The sequence below is a fragment of the Diachasma alloeum genome, unplaced genomic scaffold (genome assembly GCF_001412515.2).
Source record: "Diachasma alloeum isolate Michigan unplaced genomic scaffold, Dall2.0 Dall_scaffold_00494, whole genome shotgun sequence".
NCBI classification, from domain to species: Eukaryota; Metazoa; Arthropoda; class Insecta; order Hymenoptera; family Braconidae; genus Diachasma; species Diachasma alloeum.
The window spans coordinates 46,116-65,082 of NW_021680627.1; the positions used below are offsets into that span (position 1 = coordinate 46,116).

Here is an 18,967-nt window from a genome sequence, read left to right on the forward strand (position 1 = left end):
CGACTCAGGAAATTTAAGTGACGGTATCGTGATTTTTCACAGGAGATTCAGATAAAAATTACGGAACGCTCTGGAAAAACTCCGTGACAGTTCCCTAAAATTTCCTACAACCACATTTCGCTCTGGAATTACGGGAAAGTTAGGGGAGGGTGGGGTAAAATGGGCTCTTTTACCTTTTTTTGAAATATTCATGACGTGTTGAGTTGTTCATGAAAGGGAATAATTCTATTTTTCAATTGGAAGAGCAATGATTCCTCTTTGTGATGAGCTGCGACTGAGCTCAATTGACAAATCTGTTTCTGAGTTATGAATATTTTTAAAAAACGTCATTTTTCTTGAATATTTCTCTCCGTGAAAATATGCACATTCATGCGAACATTTTTGATGCAGTAAATGGTAAATTCTGCAGTTTCGGCACAAACTATCCTCACGTTCAGTAAATTTCCCCGAGTCAGTGGAGAAGAATTCACTACTGACTTCGCAATTTTTCCCAAATACATTGCAAAAAATGCAAATTTCGCAAAGGCTCTTCGGGCAAAGTTTCCGGGAGTCTGAGAATTTCGGGAGATGGCGGAGACGCTGGCAAATGTGTGAGAAAGTGACTGCCAGTCCATGTTTTCCAGACCGCAGAGCTGGCATTATAAATAAGAACACCATATCTCGTGCAAATTTCAACATATGTAGTGTAGAGTGCATCGTGGGGAATGATAAATCCACTTCTCATGCGGTAGGTATTGTGTTATAAATGAAGCCGGGAAACAACTCTATTCGCAGTTATGCATTCGCTCTCGACGAATACACGATTTTACTCAATCTTCTGGTAGAGAAATGCTCGATTGGTTAGCTGTTTCATTCCTTTTGTTGTCAGGTAGATCGGTTACATAGTTGAACGGCCGTCATCAGTCGATTCCGATCGATAAGATAATTCGCGAAGAGTGAGTACATTGAGGTCCAGTTTGGCACAGTGGATTATAGTGTATACATTTGATATCTTGACATCGAGGGAAAACGTTCTGCTCAGGTGGCGTTTAATGTAAAAAAAATGTCTGAAGTTGAAGATAAATCTCAAGTAAGAAAGGTTTAAACGGTCTTCGCACCGTTTAATGGATAAGTTATTTGAAAACTATTTCAGATAAAAGTCACTTGTGAGAATGGCGTTTGGACGCGAATTATCGAGCCTCCAGGCGATTCCTGGCAGACTTTTGGGCAGACACTTCTGGAGCGTATGAAGGAAGTGCCGAAACGCGTTGGTCAAGTATGTAGAAATCATAGAATGCCTTGTTAGAAAATTGCTCTTGAAATTTCAAGTGAAAAAACTTGAAATTTTTAACAACGATAAAGTTACATGAAATTTCTGTAGAATTCTTCATTAACCAATCAGTTAATTTCTTGAATATTCAAGTAATTCACGATTTTCAGGTCCATACGGCACTGAAAAACCTTGAAAATTTTGAAAATTTAGGCGATAACTTCTTTGAATTTTCAATTTATTGAAAATTGAATTGTATGTGAGTTTGGAAATTCAAGCTTTCATTGAAAAATCAATGATTCTGTAACATGGAAAACCGATTTTTTTTTGAGTTTTCAAGATAAATGAGAAATTTAGTGAACGTTTTCATTTGAAATTGAATTCAAACTCACAACAATGAATATTCAGATGACATTGTGACTGAAATTTCAAGAAATTTCTAACAGCGATCGATGTTTCGACTGAGACAATAATTATATAACTATAATTCACGGAGAGCAATTCTTTAGAAAATTGTAGTGCTAGCAGCGGAAATGACCGTAAAGTGCATGGTAGGAAAAAAACTCCAGTGCTGGCACTAGAAATTTTATTGGGCGGCGCTTGAATGTTTCCCGCATCGATAGGGGAGAATGGGTCTGAATGAAACAGCCGAAGATCGACTATTTGACGCAATTCAAGCAAAAAAAAAAATTTTTTCATTAACTTTTGTTTATCAACGTTTTTTATTACTGGGGGTACTGATGAGAATAATAATTCTCTATTCGCCTTATAATTCAATTGATTAGATTAGGCCGATTACACTTTTCTTTCTTCATTCGATTGAAATTCAGCATCCCATTTTCCTTTTTAAATGAATCTATTGACAAAATCTTTTCCCGTCAAAATTTCTCAATCATTTTCCATTCTACTGAATGCACAATTATCATTCTCATCAGTACTCCCAATAATAAAAAAAGTTAATAAACAACAGTTAATAAAAAAATATTTAATAAAAAAAATTGTTTTGCTTGAATTGCCCCATTCTCCCCTGTATAAAACTTTCAATGAAATCCCCAAAAATTTGAACAGAAATCCCGATCAATTTTATCGCTAAAATCATTCTGTATAAATACAATTCGTTTTTCGCATCATAAATCACTTGATAATTTCAAATAAATTGACTACTACATCATCAATCAGTAATCGCCATTAGAGATTGTCGACTACTGAGATGATATTTAATCAGTGATACAAATTACAAATTACAAATACAAATTGCCATTACATTGATAATTCTCATATCTCATTGGAGATCACCAAACATCAGTTACTTCTGTAATTTTATCAGACAATATTTCTAAAGTGATAATTACTGATTGAGAACAGATTGATGGATTGACTGGGGAAGAAGACACTTACGCGTCCATGTGGGATCGAGCAGTGCGCTGCGCCCTGTGGCTGAGAAAACAGGGTGTCAAACCCGGAGACTTCATAGGAATCAGCACCCACAATCATTTAGACACTTTTGTTCCGGTTCTCGCAGCGATATTCACCGGAGTTGTCTTCCATCCCTGGTGGGATGTGAACCTCGACGACGGTGCGGTAATTCAATCCACAAAATACTATCAATCAGCAATTCTCCAGTCGTCTTACCCATTTCAATTTTCCAGATATGGTGAAATATTTTCTGGAATTGGGAGAGCCAAAGGTGGTGTTCGTAAGCGAGAAGGTAGCTGAGACTGTTCAGAAAGTAATTGATGATCTTGGGAGAACGACGAAAGTTGTCGTCTTCGGGGATTCCCCCGGTTGGGTGACTCTGCACGATGTTCTGAGGGAACAAGACCCCGAAGATGTGAACAATTTCGAGTGCACGAGAATTGAAGATATAAAACAGCCGGCTGTCATGATCTGCACATCGGGATCCACTGGATATCCAAAAGGCGTTCTCCATTCGTACTTTTGGCTGGAGAAGTGCTCGTATATTGCTCCAGATAAGTACGTTGCGAACAGCATCAACTTTTGGTTTTCCGAAATCTGTTGGATCAGTGGAATTGGATGCACCTTGAGTTTACTAAGAAACTGTGCCACAGCTGTGATATATTCACGGCCAACAATAGATATTGTCTGTGCATTAGTCGAAAAGTATAAAGTAAATAACGAGTTCTCTACATCTTCTGATAAATCCTCTATTGAATATCAAATTATGCCTGCGTATTTGTTCATTTATTCATCAGATCAATAATCTTATAATTGGCGCCGCAACTGCAAACCATCTTTACAAATTGGAAGGCATTGAGAATTACGACCTGTCATCCGTGAAGTACGTAATTTTTGGTGGTGGAGGTGTCAGTGAAGAGGTCGATAAGAACATGTTGAGAATATTTCCAACTGCTGATCTATCCCTTGGATACGGTGAGTTTCCACCTAGATGCAAGCACGAAAAATTTAATGGAAAAATCTAGCGATTCGTTAGAAAGTTCTATTGAATTTTTATTGAACTTTCTATTAGTTTTTTAACGATTCTATTGACAAGTTCAATAAAAAATATTCAATAGAATAAGTTATAAAACATTATTAATTCATAATACTTAATAGAATAAGTTATAAGTTATAAAAGTTGAAAAACTTGGAAAACTTGAACCGAGGAAATTCTAAAGAAAATATTTCAATAGAATAAGTTAAATAGAAAAATCGACTTCGCTAGGTTTTTCTATTCATTTTTGTCCTCCGTGTGATAATAAACTCTGAGAGACCATTAGTCCCCTGAATATTTCCTATGGACTTTGATACAGCCAACAATTGGTCACTGCAGGGATGACGGAAATGGGAGTTATCGTACGGCGAGAGGATGCGCCCAAAAAGTTCAGTTGTTGTGGAAAAATCCGAGAAAATTGTCAAATGAAACTCGTCAATGTAGACAGCGGGGAAACGGTGGGGCTCAATGATCAGGGAGAAATTTGTTTCAAGTCACCCTATATGATGCTCAGATACCACAAAGATCCGAAGAGCACTGCGGAGGTCATCGATAAAGAAGGTAGACCTTGCGAGAATTTGTAAAATTTCGAAAAATGATGGTATTCTTTCACTTCAAAATCCAGGCTGGTATCATTCCGGTGATTTGGGGTATGTCGATGCAGACGGTGATCTGTTCGTTATTGATCGGCTCAAAGAAGTAATCAAGTACAAACAAATCTTGCCAGTGCCACCATTGGTAGTAGAAAGAGTCATCCTGGAGCATCCAGACGTCAGTGAAGCTGGAGTTGTCGCAAAGCCCGATTTAATGGACGTAGAGCGGCCGATGGCTTTCATCACAACCCGTGCTGGTTCCAAAGTAATGCAATCACATCTTCATCTCAATTGTGTTGAGTTCGTGGGTGGGAGGCATGATAACTCGGTGTAGTTTATCCAACTTCAACTCTTCATTGAGTTGCACTTGGAAAATCCATCTCGATCGTCATTCCACCTCTGACTCTTCTTCTTCTATTCGTTATGGTTATATCCTCACTCAAAGATAGAGAGGCAAGCACCATCACCTCTGACTCTCTGGTACTGACATTTAAACTCAAAGAACAAGTACTCCGAACCACGGATGACTGATACTCTCTGTATTCTTCATTCCATCATCTGTTTATACTAGTCGGAGTCATCCGTCATCCGGTCGCCATGAAATATAAATAAAATACAAACACCCTTTATCGCGAATAGCTCATTGATTCCACGTTTCAATATTCGAAACTGAATGGAGAGAGATTCGTCAGTAAAACTTTGTTGAGCGATAAACGATTCGCTGTCTTCAATCCATGGATTTTAGTAATACTATTCTATCACCGATTTTCAGGTGACTGAAGAAGAAATCATCAAGCACGTTGAGGATAATCTCCCCGACCACATGAGACTCCGGGGAGGCGTGAAGATTCTGGAGAAAATGCCTATTACGCCGTCAGGGAAAATTTCGAAGAAACTGCTGCGAGCTATGGCGCAGTCTCTGGTCAATTAATGACTTTGAATTAAATCGAAATATATCAAAGAAATGTATTTCCTGTTTTGACATCGTCAATTTTAATCGTGCAATTCTTTTCCGATCATTTCCTCTTCATATTGGGAATTCGAAAGATTCCACGAAATTCTTGAAGTTCCTGACGAAGCTTCTGGGCTTCACGATGTCTCTGATATTTTAAAGGTGAATCCTTTGACATCACACGAAAGAAATGTATAGGAAAACCTAGCGATTTCGATAGAAAATGTATTGGATTTCTAGTGCACTTCTGTTGAATATTCTATTAGTTTGTGACCGATTCTATTGAAGAATTCTGTAGTCTTATTACACGAAAAAAATATAAAATTGTTTTTACTGTTGAAAATAGTAAAAGTTAAGAATTGGTACAGTAGAAAGTGGTAGAATAAATGTAAAGTCCTTTAATTTGGCACGAGTAAAAATTAGGTCAAGATAAATCAATTTTCAAAATTATTCCGGTACGGTCCTCGATTACTATGTTCACATTGTAAGTTTCAATTTCATATCATCACCCTGTACACGTTTTTTTTATAGAAAATGTTCAATAGAAACTATTTTATAGAAATAAATTGTAGAATTTCATCTTTCTACAGTTTTCCACTATTGTTCTCCTTTTTTTTCATTAAAAGAATTTTAAAAAATGACATTTTTTGTACGAATTTCATTCAATATTTCAAGGAATTCCAATAACATCCATACATCACACTTTATGATTGATGATTCCCTCACTAATCTCCTCCAGATTACGTCCAGAGGTTGTTCCTATTCCGAATATTCGTATTCTTTCAACAACTTTCTACGCAATGGAAATTTATCTCACCCCCGACTCACAAGAGTTCCAGCTGAAATGCTCACTCCAGGTAAAATTTCACAGAAACGTTTCTCTTCAAGCAGAAAGGCCAAGTCAATATCTAATCTCATTCCACCGAAATCCAATTGCATAACATCCGCGACTCCCCACAATTCGAAAAAAAATTAATGTACACAGTCAAAACCCAAGTAAACAATCCAACGATTATGTCAGATCGGGATATGAGCGATCCCGGAGAATTTTCCGTATTTTTGTTATTGCATAAATCGATAAAAATGGCAAAAAAATACGGTCACGATGGGGGAATAAAATAACTGATGATTCGATAGCTTCTATCTGTTTATTTCTGTCCTAATCACGTGCTGAATGGGTGAATTCATTGATAAACCATCATGCACGTTTATCATGCACCGTGGGCCTAAAACAAACAGCGAGAGCTGTCCGGGGGCTGAGGCGACCTATCGAGTTTTACGAGGCTAGTTATCCTCATGATAGAAGATCAATAATTCTTGGAAATCTATCGCATAAATGCCAGCGAAGATCCCATGAAATCTCTCGGTCTCTTTTTATAGCAACTCTCAGAAATGAATAAAAGACAAATGCATGAAGTAACATGGTACCTAATACCAACATATCAATAAACATTGATGGACGTAACTCTATCGCACTGAGATAGCGGAGTCGCTATCTATGCAGACTGGACGACCCAATTGACTCGTGCAAAATGCCGACTGAAATAATCCGAAGAAATCGAATGGATCCAAACTTAACCCCGTTGCTATGTCTTTCGATTTATCTTACTCTACTACTGGAAATCGACGGATATTTTCTCAAGCGATTGAAGTCTAGTGCAGATAATAACATCTGCCTAAAAAGGAAAAACGAACATTTTTGTAAAAAAAACTGTCCCAAAAAAATTTTTCGGTTGGTTCGTCCCGGAAATTGATCTGATGATTTTTATTATTTTATTTTATTTAGGGGAGGGTGGGGCAAAATGAAACAGCCGAAAAACAACTATTTGACGCAATTCAAGCAAAAACAAAATTTTTTTGTCAACTTTTGTTCATCAACTTTTTTTATTATTGGCAGTACTGATGAGAATAATAATTTTTTATTTGTCTTTTAATTCAATTGATTACAATTCAATTGATTAGATTAGGCCGATTACACTTTTTTTTTCATTCGACTGAAATTTTGTATCGCATTACCCTTTTTCCCTCTCTGGGTCTTCCCCTGGGCCTTCCGATTTTGCCGTTTCATTTTCTTTTCAATTAATCCATTAACAAAATCTTCTCCCGTCAAAACTTCTCAATAATCCCATTCTACTGAATGGAAAATTATTATTCTACTCAGTACTCCCAATAATAAAAAGAAATAATAAACAAAAATTAACAAAAAAAATAGTTCATGAAAAAAATTTTTTTTTGCTTGAATTGCGTCAAGCCGTCGTATTTTCGACTATTTCATTTTGCCCCACTCACCCCTATTTATTTGAAGTACATGCCTGAGTGAGTACATCCTAATTAATAATTCATACTGTTTTATCAATTACTCGATTGTCCGCATAATTTCAAGCCGTCACACTGAAAAAATGGCTTATATTCTCCATATTTCAAGTTGGACTTATGTCCTTTTCAACAATCAATAATCGCCTACCACGAAAAGCTTGATTTTGAAGAATTCCCAGGATGAATAAGAAATTCCAAGAACGATTTAATCATAAATTGCATTCAAATTCACAACAAAAAAATCAAATCCCACTGTTAGTTGAATTTCAATAGATTTTGAACCGTGTATGAATAAAAATTTTGTTCAATTGAACGGAAATTGAATTTCCCCGACAATAAAAATCGTCTGACATTTGTCTGTAAACCCACACGAGGTATTTTCAGAATAATGTGCAAGCAAATTTTTCCGATCACCCCCATTATCCGCCACTTCATCCGAGAATAAAATTCGTCAGTTAATTACACGTAAATACCAAGAGTGACGTATCTCTTCTAAATATCAATTTATTTCAGAGCAGATTTTAAAAATAGCTTTCCCCTCGTGTGTCCATATCACTCCGTCTCTCCTCGTCATCTTCATTCTCCGTCGAGGACATCGATCTTTCTGAATATACATCTAACAGGAGTATGAAATTCTCAAACTATACCTCGTGTGACTAAGAAAAGATAATACGGGGGCTTTAATGTTATATTGAACCATCTCTACCATCGCTCTGACCACGTGTTGACGCGCAGACAAGCGCCCTTCTGTCACGGACATCATGTCACCACTATAAGTCGACTATAAAATCTACCACCGGCTTCAGTTCGCCTGGAGAACTCGCGGATGACAGGAGTCAAGTTGTTTCTCATTCCCAAAGTTCACTCCCCCATTTCATAAAAATTGAATTAATCGTAAAAAATGAAGCATTTCCAATAATGCGAAAAATTCAGTGCAATTGTTAAAAATTGACTGAAGATAATCGCAAATTTTAAACCAAAAAACGCGTCGTTCAATTTCTGGGACAACAAATTTTAGCAAAAATCTTGGAAAACAGTGAATTTTTGTCAAATTATCTCCCAGTGAAGTTATTCCGTGCAAATGTCGCAGTTTAACTACCTGAACTTGATGTTTATTATTTCCCTCGTGTTGGGCGCATACTGGTGTGTCGAGAGTGCACCGTTCCCAAAGACAATAAGACTGTGCTCGAAGGGTCTCAGTGATGCTCTTTACCTCGTCTGCTGGGGTCGCGGCTACAACGAACCCGTCCCCTACACCGGTGGCAGGCACTCCAAGCGGTCCAGGTCCTATGATACAGGACTCGTCGAGGAGTGCTGCCATCAGTCCTGTAGTTTACAGCACCTCCAGCTGTACTGCAAACCACTCGCGTCTGGGGAGAATTCGAATGAGGGAATGTAAGGGCAATTACACTGTTATCAATTTTTGGCTGAAATTTCAGGTGAACTTTTTTGGAAATATTCTATGTCATTATAATTCCCCTGAAATTTGAAATAATCTCCAAGAACAATTGAATCACAATGTGTGTGTGTGTAACATTTTTGTTAATTAGGCGATGAAAATATTGAGAGACTGTTTCCATTCTGAATTTTTTCGACAATAAAAAATGTCTGACTTTTTTCTGTAGAATGTTTCTTAAGGATTTCCAAGTTTTCTACATTTGCAGTCGAACATGACAGCTTTCATTTGACCCTAAGTTTCCGGACATTCTGCAATTATTTTATTATTTAAACTTTGAAGGTCTGAATTTTAGTCTTGTTGGAAAATACTGTAAAAATCTAAAAAAAGTAGAACGTTCACTTTTGGGGGAAATTTGATGAAATAATTAAAAAATTGAAATTTTTGAAAATTGCGAGATTTTCTATAAATAATTCATAAACAATCAATTTTCGATCATAAATAATTTGTTCAGAATCGTAACACATTTATCCATATTCAGAATTTTGCTAGAAATCGATTTCATGCTTATAATAATTAGGTTTCCAAAAGCTTAAACAATTTAAATTATTCAGTTATAAACAACGAATGTTAAAAAAATAAAAATTCTGTGCAGAATGTAATTTTAATGACGCTGAATATTCACGATTTTTTCAATTTTTTTTCACGCAATTTAATTGACAAATTTGACGATGGAAAATGGCTGAACATTTAAGCTTTTATTTGAGCCCCACTTGACCCTAAGTTCCGGGACATTTTACAATGATTTTATTATTTAAAATTTGCAGGTCAGAATTTGAATCTCGACATTGAACCGTTAGAGAACACTTTAAAAATCTGAAAAAAATAGAAAGTTCACTATTGGCAAAAGATTAAAGAAAAAATATTAAACAATTGAAATTTTTGAAAATTACGAGTTTTTCCTATAAATAATTTATAAACAATCAGTTTTCCATCATAAAAATCATTTCTTCGGAATCGTAACAAATTTATCCATATTCAGAATTTTACGAGAAATCGATTGCACGCCTAAAAAATACTTAAACCGTAAAAGATACTTGGATATCCTTAACCCTTCAGAATAAAGAATCAAACATAGACATTCAAGTGTGACTAATAACATCATTAATCTATAATTATCTCCAAAAACAGTCCACTGATAGGGAAATGAAATAGGCGGAGACAAATTTTCGTAGCCTATGAATTTATCTGAGGACCTTCCTTCATTATCGAGCATTTCGGAACTAGCTGATTCAGATAAAAATGCCAACGAACATTCTCCCAGTCCATCAATAAAAGTCTTTCGATAAATATCTCTAACCCTCACTCACTCTTGGACACCAACCGAATACTTCCTAAACAATTTTCGAACTCTATTCATTTACCCAATATTAAATCGACCAGTGGGACATTTCCCTATTTTCGAATGAATGAATTTCGATAAGCCAACTTCCACTCACTGTCTCCTTTCAGACAAGCCCTCGTAAAAGTTGTAAGAATTTGTCAATCATTTGTCTTATCACCCTCGTAACAAGACCCCTTCCACTATCAGACACCAATTTTTTTTTTAAGTTCAAGAGGTTTAACACTCACTGAATGACTGACATTGTTTCTTGTTTACTTGTTTTCTCCGAAAGAACACATCCGCCTAAAAAAATGAAAGAAGAAACACTGAGATAATTTTTTCTTCTAATTTGCAGCGAGGAATCACTGAGGATAGTGAACCTATCGTTCTCACCGAGCCAGACAGTGTCTATTGGGGGAGTGGCGAACGAACCGATACAAAGTAAGAAACGTCATGACAAACACGCTTCCCATCGCGGAAGCGCGCATATTCATGATTTTCGGAATGTCTTTGATAAGCAAACAGAGAGCCTGGGAAATTCAGGGAGGAGACCTAAGGATGAGGGGGAGAGCATGAAGAAGTCTAAGAAGAATGATGATGGGAAGTCATTCTTCGATGACTGCCTACGTCGGCGTAAAAAGTCCCGCCGGTGCACTGAGGTGCTCCAATTATTGACAATCGATCGCACGATTTAATTATCAGATTGGTCCAATTTTATTTTGCTTTTTTTCGCGCGCAACTCGGTCTCGATGACTTATGCACTGCATGCACTGAGTATGATATGGAACGGTTTAATCAAGCACATGCAAAGAAATTTCGTAGAAAATCTAGAGCATTCGCTTAAAAACCGCTTAAAAATTTATATTTTATGGGCATGTTGACTAGAAAACTATTATGTCAAAAAATACTGGGTTTTTATTTTTCTATGGCCCGGTTGCACCAAGCCCAGTTAAGAAAATCCTCACTTAAGTATTGGAATAAATAAAAATAATCTGCCGATCAATTTTGATCGAACGTTTCACGAAGATATTTTCCCCCCAAAAAAACGTGGTGAATCAATAAGAGCGATGGTATCACCAATATCTGCCAATAATACGACTAATTATGAAGCTTTTAGTCGATATTCACGACGGAATGGGCTGAATGAAAATACTCTGGGACGAATTCTTAAAATTGTACAATTGTGGAATAAATGTCTTTAGACATAAATTTATTTTGACGATTTACTTGGTTAACAGGGCTTGGTGCAACTGGCCCTCAGTGAATTTTTTTCATTTGAAAAACTAACAAACAACACTGTTAGAAAATTACTCTTGAAATTTAAAGTCAAAAATCTTTAAATTTTTAACAACGAATTTACATAAAATTTTCATTGATCTTGTTATTGATAAATCAGTCAATGTTCTTGAATATTCAATGAAATTCGATTTCTCAGGTTCATACGACAATGAAAATTACTGAAAATCCTGAAAATTCAGGCAAATTTTCTTCTGAATTTTCAATCTGTGGCTTAATTTTCTCGATAGGCTTGAAAATCAAAATTGTTATTGAAAATTCAATGATTCTTCGTAATGAAAAATTTAATTTTATTGAACTTCCAAGATGAATCAGTAATTCCATGAGCAATTTAGTCTGAAATTGAATTCAAGCTCAGAATATTGAAAATTCGAATGCATTTGTACTTGAATTTCAATAACTTTCTAACAGTGAAACTTGGAAGATTCAAGCACGGATACTTCTATATAGCTATTCCGTCCCAACGGAATAAATTGTACAAAAAAATTAAAACCAATCGTACTCGTATCGTATTTGTCGTACAATATTTTACGCATGGATTTATCTCAGTGAGCAGATTCTTTTTTCATAGAATTCTGCATGATAGTAGTGCCCGAGAGTCGATAGAATTTTCTTGGCACACGGAACGGCCCAAAAATGTGCTCTACATCGCACTGACTTCGAGGGTGCACGCGAAGTTCAAGTAATCACGCACCGGCAAATATCTCTGCTAGCATTTTGGGGAATTTGATCTTCAACGAATGTGGGACGGTGGCATTTTGCGACATGATAACGGCTGCGATAATATCTCACAATGTATGGCTTCGGGTATTTTTGTGTCTGAATGAGAGAGATAAAACGGGAATTTCTAATTTTATTTGGATATCTGTTTTTAGTGAATGTTTTCGAATTGAAAGGACACAATGTTGTTTTCGTAGATAAAAACTCATCTGTTCCAAGCTCAATCCAAATAATCTCGTTTTAGACCTTGGATTCTGTCTTCGTTATCGATCCACGGAGAGAAAAAACAAATTTCTGGAATCAAGTCCATGCTTGCCACAATCAAACATACCATTGTTTTCGGCGAGAATTTCTTTGAGTTGTTGTTGTGAGTGCGTGAGGGGTGGGGAGGGGGAGTAGGGGACTATGGTGAATGTGTGGTGGGGGACGTGCATTATCAGCATTCGCTTCCCCTCTGCCCCCATGCGTGCAACTATAACGAGAGTTTACTGTAGTCAACAAGATTTTGATCGTTGATTGTGACAAACTCAAATGAGTTATTGGGAAAACCATCTATTTTTATCACGAGAATGGTCTATTTGCCTCGATCCTCAGAGGGAGGTTTGCGGCAAGAATTTTTTCTTCTCCCGGAAAATCTTTTTCTCTCTCCACGCGTGAAAAAATTTAAGACAAACCTAGCGCTTTCTCTAAGAAATTCTAGAGAATTCTCAGTGGAATTCGGTGAGAATTCTCTTGGAGTTCCATCAGAATTCTATTTATTTATTATTGTTATTTTGTTAACAGATATTTGATAGAAAAAAGACAATAGATTTTTTTTTCTGTAGTAATTCGTGGGCGTAAAATTTCTGAGTTCCTTTCGCTGTATTTTCATTTATTTAGGAAATTCATGTCCAAGATTTTTTATAGAAAAAATATCAATAAAATTCGTTGTTTGCAAATAAATAATTGAAATCGTTTAAACTTTCGGAAACCTAATTTGTTAAAGCATGAGATCGATTTCTGTTAAAATCAATGGAATTTATAGAATTGGAGCAAAGACCAAATAAATTTTTTTAATTGAATTCTCATAGAGTTTCAATGGAAATTCAATAGAATTTCTTCGATAAAGCACTAGATTTTTCTATTAAATGTTGTCATACTAATCTAGTAATATTTATTTTATTCCCAAATGAGTATTTTAATGCTAAATGATTCTTTTTTCAGACTCAATTGAAAGCTTCACTGAAGAAAGTCCCTAACTTCGTAATCGGCACAATTCTACCAGAACCAAATGGCTCACTTGTACTATTTCCTTCGAAATCTCATGCAGACTACTGTCGAGTTGCGCATAATTTTCCCCCGATATCAACAAGCTCGAAGTCACCCTGAGGAGGTCTGCAATTAGCCCACAGACCCCCAAGAATTCAGCAGAACCCGGGAAAAACTGAATTCAGTCGGGATCGTATGGCTTCCATGGTACAAGAGCATGTTTCCCCATCAAAAATCCGTGATAAAATCGAGTGAAACACTGAACTTGAGTAAATATTTTGTGTATAACACGCCACAACGTACTCCATCGATGTATTTTCTTCAAATGAAGATACCAAATACTTTATTTTCGTTACTTTTACGGATTCCTACGTTTGACGATGCTGACTGATCTCACTAGTATTAAATCGATTTATTTAAATTATTCAGAGGTGTCAGTGACAGGGTTTTTTTAAATAAAAATATTGAATAAAAAATAATACTCAATTTCTCTATTTATTGGATCTATGAACGACAAAGTGCTCCAAGAGCCTCGTCAATTCTTATAACACATTTCCACAGTAGACTACACGAAGAAATAAATTCGAACAAAATTACTATGCAATTTATATGTATTTGAAGAGTGAAATGGTATTCCAAGAATTATTATTCGAAATCAAGAGGAAAATGAGTTTTTCGGCGTGACATGCTGGTGAAAAAGTACTAGGAAGATGAATAAATTTCACCATACTCTCAATGAATTTTTACTGTACACCATTTATCATTTTATTACTGCATTTTTTCCGTCTTTTTTCGTTGATTTTTTTCACAGTGTAGTTAAGATGAGAGTTTCAACATTCATTTGCTCAATACATCGCAAATATGTCAGAGAAGAAGAGGTTCCGGGCAATTTACGAATATTGTGACAATGACAGTAACACCAAGAAATTCTCCAAATACTAAATGATAAAAGGGAGCGGCCCGAACCTTCTTCATCGATAGTATTTTCCAATTCAAATGAAATACCAAATACTTTGGTCTTCCCCCATAAAATCACAAATAAAAATTTCTACATAATTCATAACTTATCCCCTGACAAAATCAAATAAACAATTATCGCACCTAACGATTTAAAATAAAATTTCTCCGCGTGACCTGTTGGTGAAAAAGCACCAGAGGAAGACGGGCAAATTTCACTGTACTCTCACTGAATTCGTACTGTACACCATTGATTATTTAATTTCTGCATTTTTCCGGTCTTTCGTTGATTTTTGTCACAGTGTAATCAAGATGAAAAAATTTCAACATTCATTTGCTCATTATATCGCAAATATGTCAGAGAAGATATTTCGGGCAATTTATCAATATTTCGACAACGACATCAACAACAAAAAATTCCCCAAACACTAACTGATAAAATTGAATCTGATAAATTAAAATTCACGAATAATATTTTCGCATCGGAATGAACCCCTAAATACTTCATGTTTCCCCATAAAATCATAAATAAAAATTGTACGTAACTCAAACTCACCCCCTGATAAAATTAAAAACACCGTTCGCCATCCCCACCGAATTCCAATTCCCCCTCCAACTCAAGACCCCCTAAACCGCCTTATTTTTCCGAACGATGGAATTTCTTGGCGTGCATCAGCGCGCCATACCTGTCCCCCGCAGACCGTGGGCAGTGAGGACACATCCATCGACCCTGATAATGAGCAGACCATATATGATCTATGATTTTTGGTCTAGTGTTGTAAATCTCCGTGCACATCATGCAGATGAACGTCTTGCAGTCTTGCTTCACGAATTTCGAGTAAAAATCAATGTCAAAGTAGGTCGAGGGCGATGGGTAAAGTGGAATATTTCCCACCATGATTCTCCTCTGTTTGCTAGAGTTCCTGGAGAGTTCTTCCTCCAGGTAATTCCCGGGCTCTTCAGCACATCCTCCGTTCTGGGCACCATCATTCGTCGCACCCTCCCCGAGGGCGTGCCCAGCCTCATTTTGGTGATGAGATGGTCCCTCGTCTGTGATTGCCTCAACCTTCACACAGTTCATCGTACCCACAGTGATATCATTCCTCTCCACCCTATTCCCTGCCCTCAGAGGACCCTTCCCTGGTGGGCGCCCCCGTTTCCTCCTTCCCCTGCCCTTCGATTCCTTCAAATCCTTAGGCTTGCCCCTCCCCCTCTTCCTCCCAGTCCCCACCTGTTTCTTTCCCTTTCTCGACCCTGAGCCACGCTTCCCACCACGGACCTCAGGTCTCTCCGGCTCCTCTGCCACCCCAGTCTCCTCCTGCTCAGCACCAACCGCTGGATCACCAGCGACATCATCCACATAATGTTGATTCGAAAATCCCTCTTCAGTGATCACCTCAACCTTCACATAATTCGTAACATCCACCTCGTCGTCCCTCCCTCCCTCGTATTTCCTCATCAGCTCCTCATTCTCCCTCTTCAAACTCTCAACATGTGCTCTCAACTCAGCATTCTCAGACCTCAGAGCAGCCTCCACCTCCTCGAGCCCCTGCTCCCTCTTCGCTTTGGTCTTCAGCAATTCCTCAATTTTTCTGGACAAATCCTCGCAACTTATCCTCAGGTCCTGCTCCCTCGTCTCCGCGTGCTCCAGTGCCTTCTTCAACCCCTCAACACGCTGCTCAAGAGTCATTTTCTCCCTCTCAACCTCACGAAGTGTCGAGATTACGTCTCTGGAGGCTTGCAGCTCCTCCTCCAGCTCATTCACACGTGCTGCCTTCACCAGGAGTGTCTTTCGCTCCTCCCAGAGGATTTTTTCAGTGTTCAATTTCTGGATTTTTACCATACACTGTTGAGACTCAATTCCGTAGTAAGGAGATTGTGGGGGGAGAGTGGGCAAGTGCAGTTCTGACTCATTGGTGAGTTTTTTCGGGGTCATCTGAGCCTCTTCGTCGGGCTCCTGGGGGCTGCCTATGTCTGGGCTCGTGGGTGTGTGTCCCAGCCCTGAGAAATTGAGATTTTTTTTCGTTTTGGAGGTCTCAGGCAACAAGTCCAGGAGCTTCTGCCTCATCGGGGTTTTCATCGGGGAAATGTCGGCTTCCTGGAGGGTTTGGAGGTCCTGGGGGTCCTTCGGGGTATTCTCTATGTCCAGGTGACGCTCCAACTTCTCCAGCTTCTCAAGCTCATTCTTCGCCTGGATCTCCAGTTTCTTCGCCTCTTTTTCCAGGAGTTTTTCGATTTGCTTTCGCAGACCTTGGAGCTGAGTGGTGCTGGTTTCAATGTGGGATAGTTTCGAGCGAAAGTGAGTCCTGAGACGTCGCATTTCCTTGTCGGTTTTATTTGGGTGGGAAGGGTCTGCTGGGTCCAGTCTTGGGCGTTTTGAGGAGCTCCCTTGGAGGGCAGGTTGCGAAGATCGTTTGGTGGTCAAGATATTCTCATTCATCTGGAAGATGGACAGTGTTATGGGTGGTATGAGGTTATATATAACCTCACACTGACAGAAAAAAGATTTTCCAGGGGAAAAAAACTCCTGCCACAAACTCATTCTCAAAATTCAGACAAATGGGCCTTTCTTGCGATAATAATGGCTAGTTTTTCGAAAAACTCATGAGTTTGTTAACAAACTCGAAAATTTAGTTGGTTGACAAGATTTTTACGATCTCAGTCGGTGACTGCAACAAAGTTGAATGAGTTGTTCGGAGAACTGGTCATTCTTGTCACGAGAATGGCCCGACTTGCCTCAGTCTTTCAAATTTTTTTGGAATCCAATGGAGGAAGAGATTGTGACAAGAGCGGACTTGATTCTGGAAATGTTTTTTTTGTCAGTGGATGTGTCAGTTGAGTTCTCGGTTTAAGGTGGGGTTTTTGACTCACTCGTAACTTTTCCATCTTGAGGCGATGCAGATCGATGTTTCATGGAGTTTTATTCGAGTTTTGATGTTTAGGGGGTTTGTGGAATGTACAATGATCTGCTTGATGTGTTTGGCTCAGTATCTTGGTTAGGACATCATGATAAACACACCGGCGGCGCGGAGAGCTCCCGCTATTTCTCGTGCCGACGTGCGCAGGAGAGTGCGCAGGGGAGGAGTTTGACATTTTTCGAAGGGAGCACTTTTGCTGGAAATTGTGGGACTTTCGCGGATAAAAAAATTTATAGATAAACATAGCGATTTCTGTTGAAATTCTGAAAGAATCCTATTGAGAATTCTATTTGTCATTTTGGTAAAACATATTTCCAATGTAAATCAAGAGTAATCAATCAATAAGTAATTGTAATTAATTAATTAATTAATCAATAAGAAAATTTAATGGAAAAACCTAGCGAATTGGTTGGAAAATTGTACTGAAATGTTCAATAGAAAAGGTCAATAGAATTCCATTTTTCTGTATAACTTATTCTATTTAAATATTTTCTATAGAATTTTCTCAGCTGAAATTTTCAGTTTTTTTCATTCTTTTTTTTTCATTTGACAAACCATCGTAGCCCCCTTACCCGCGATGTATTTACGCCAATCAACTTTGAAGAATGCCCTCGAAACCAAGTAGGCGTAGTAATTTCCTATATTAACCCGAATGAGTTTGCTCCTCTGCTGTGACGCCTCCGTCACCTGACCCTCGTCGTCGGTATCAGTTGAAGAAGAGACATTCAGCTCTTCTGCTGCCAGAGAATGGCTAAAAGACGTCCTCCTTTCACCTCGGTGTGACGATGATGAAGCGCTGCTAGTTCCTGCCGCTGAAAAATCCTCGTTCTTAGATGCAGAGGACGCAATTTTCCTGGTGTCTTCCTTTCCTGTTGCGACTAATTGTTTCAATTTTTTTCTCAACTTGAGGGCCTTTACTTTCTGCTTTTGTCCCGCCCTATCAACATTTCTCACTCGTCCCTGAAAAGTCTGTTTTCCCCCTGCAGCCGACGAAGTGCGAGATCTCCTCGATTTGTGCTCACGATTCTGCTGATGACTGCTACCACGGGAGCCCGATTTTTTCTGCGTAATGGAGTGCTCGCGATTGTCCACTGGTGCACTTGACTGCCCAACTCTTTTCAATTCGAGTCGTTTCGCCACCTCCTCCACGCGTTTTTTCTTCGCCTCGGTATCTGTCTTTTCTTGCTCAGCTGCATTTGGATGTACCCCAGGTGTTGTGGTCCCAGTTTCGTTGCCTTCGTTATTTGCAGAGCTGGATTCCCCCTGCGATGTCGAATTGACTTCGGGGTCTCCTGACCCGCTGACGATTCCCTCGTGGGGATTTCTGTAGCGCTGCAATGGTGCTTTTGCCATTGCACTTGACCGTCGTGACCCTTAGCTTTGAAGCTTTATTTCGAACCTTATTACTGTTCCTAAGGTCCGGCCTGCGCGATCAGTAACTTTTTCGTAACTTTTGCCGCCACCACCTCCACCCCCCCCCCCTCCC

General features: G+C 38.3%; 3 protein-coding genes across 4 annotated transcripts; 2 read left to right on the plus strand and 1 right to left on the minus strand.

The window, feature by feature from the left end:
• The first annotated feature begins 300 nt into the window (after nucleotides 1–300).
• LOC107042592 (4-coumarate--CoA ligase 1) lies at nucleotides 301–5,624 on the plus strand. 2 transcript variants are annotated; one of them, XM_015263690.2, is made up of 9 exons: nucleotides 301–727; nucleotides 869–1,069; nucleotides 1,133–1,255; nucleotides 2,615–2,825; nucleotides 2,899–3,377; nucleotides 3,463–3,640; nucleotides 4,041–4,262; nucleotides 4,327–4,559; nucleotides 5,067–5,624. In XM_015263690.2, the coding sequence occupies exons 2-9, from the start codon at nucleotides 1,043–1,045 to the stop codon at nucleotides 5,223–5,225; spliced, it is 1,632 nt and encodes a 543-aa protein (XP_015119176.1). In that variant the 5' UTR covers nucleotides 301–727; nucleotides 869–1,042; the 3' UTR covers nucleotides 5,226–5,624. The 2 variants fall into 2 exon arrangements, with proteins under 2 accessions (XP_015119176.1, XP_015119177.1); XM_015263691.2 differs by having other exon boundaries at nucleotides 873–1,069.
• A 2,763-nt stretch (nucleotides 5,625–8,387) lies between these two features.
• LOC107042597 (insulin-like growth factor I) lies at nucleotides 8,388–14,085 on the plus strand. Its single transcript, XM_015263700.1, has 3 exons — nucleotides 8,388–8,957; nucleotides 10,698–10,783; nucleotides 13,562–14,085. The coding sequence occupies exons 1-3, from the start codon at nucleotides 8,644–8,646 to the stop codon at nucleotides 13,594–13,596; spliced, it is 435 nt and encodes a 144-aa protein (XP_015119186.1). The 5' UTR covers nucleotides 8,388–8,643; the 3' UTR covers nucleotides 13,597–14,085.
• Nucleotides 14,083–17,597, minus strand: LOC107042591 (coiled-coil domain-containing protein 157). The gene is made up of 2 exons (XM_015263689.1): nucleotides 17,435–17,597; nucleotides 14,083–17,003 (listed from the first exon to the last, which is right to left on the minus strand). Exons 1-2 carry the CDS (start codon nucleotides 17,447–17,449, stop codon nucleotides 15,201–15,203), a joined length of 1,818 nt encoding a protein of 605 aa, XP_015119175.1. The 5' UTR covers nucleotides 17,450–17,597; the 3' UTR covers nucleotides 14,083–15,200.
• Between the last annotated feature and the right edge of the window lie 1,370 nt (nucleotides 17,598–18,967).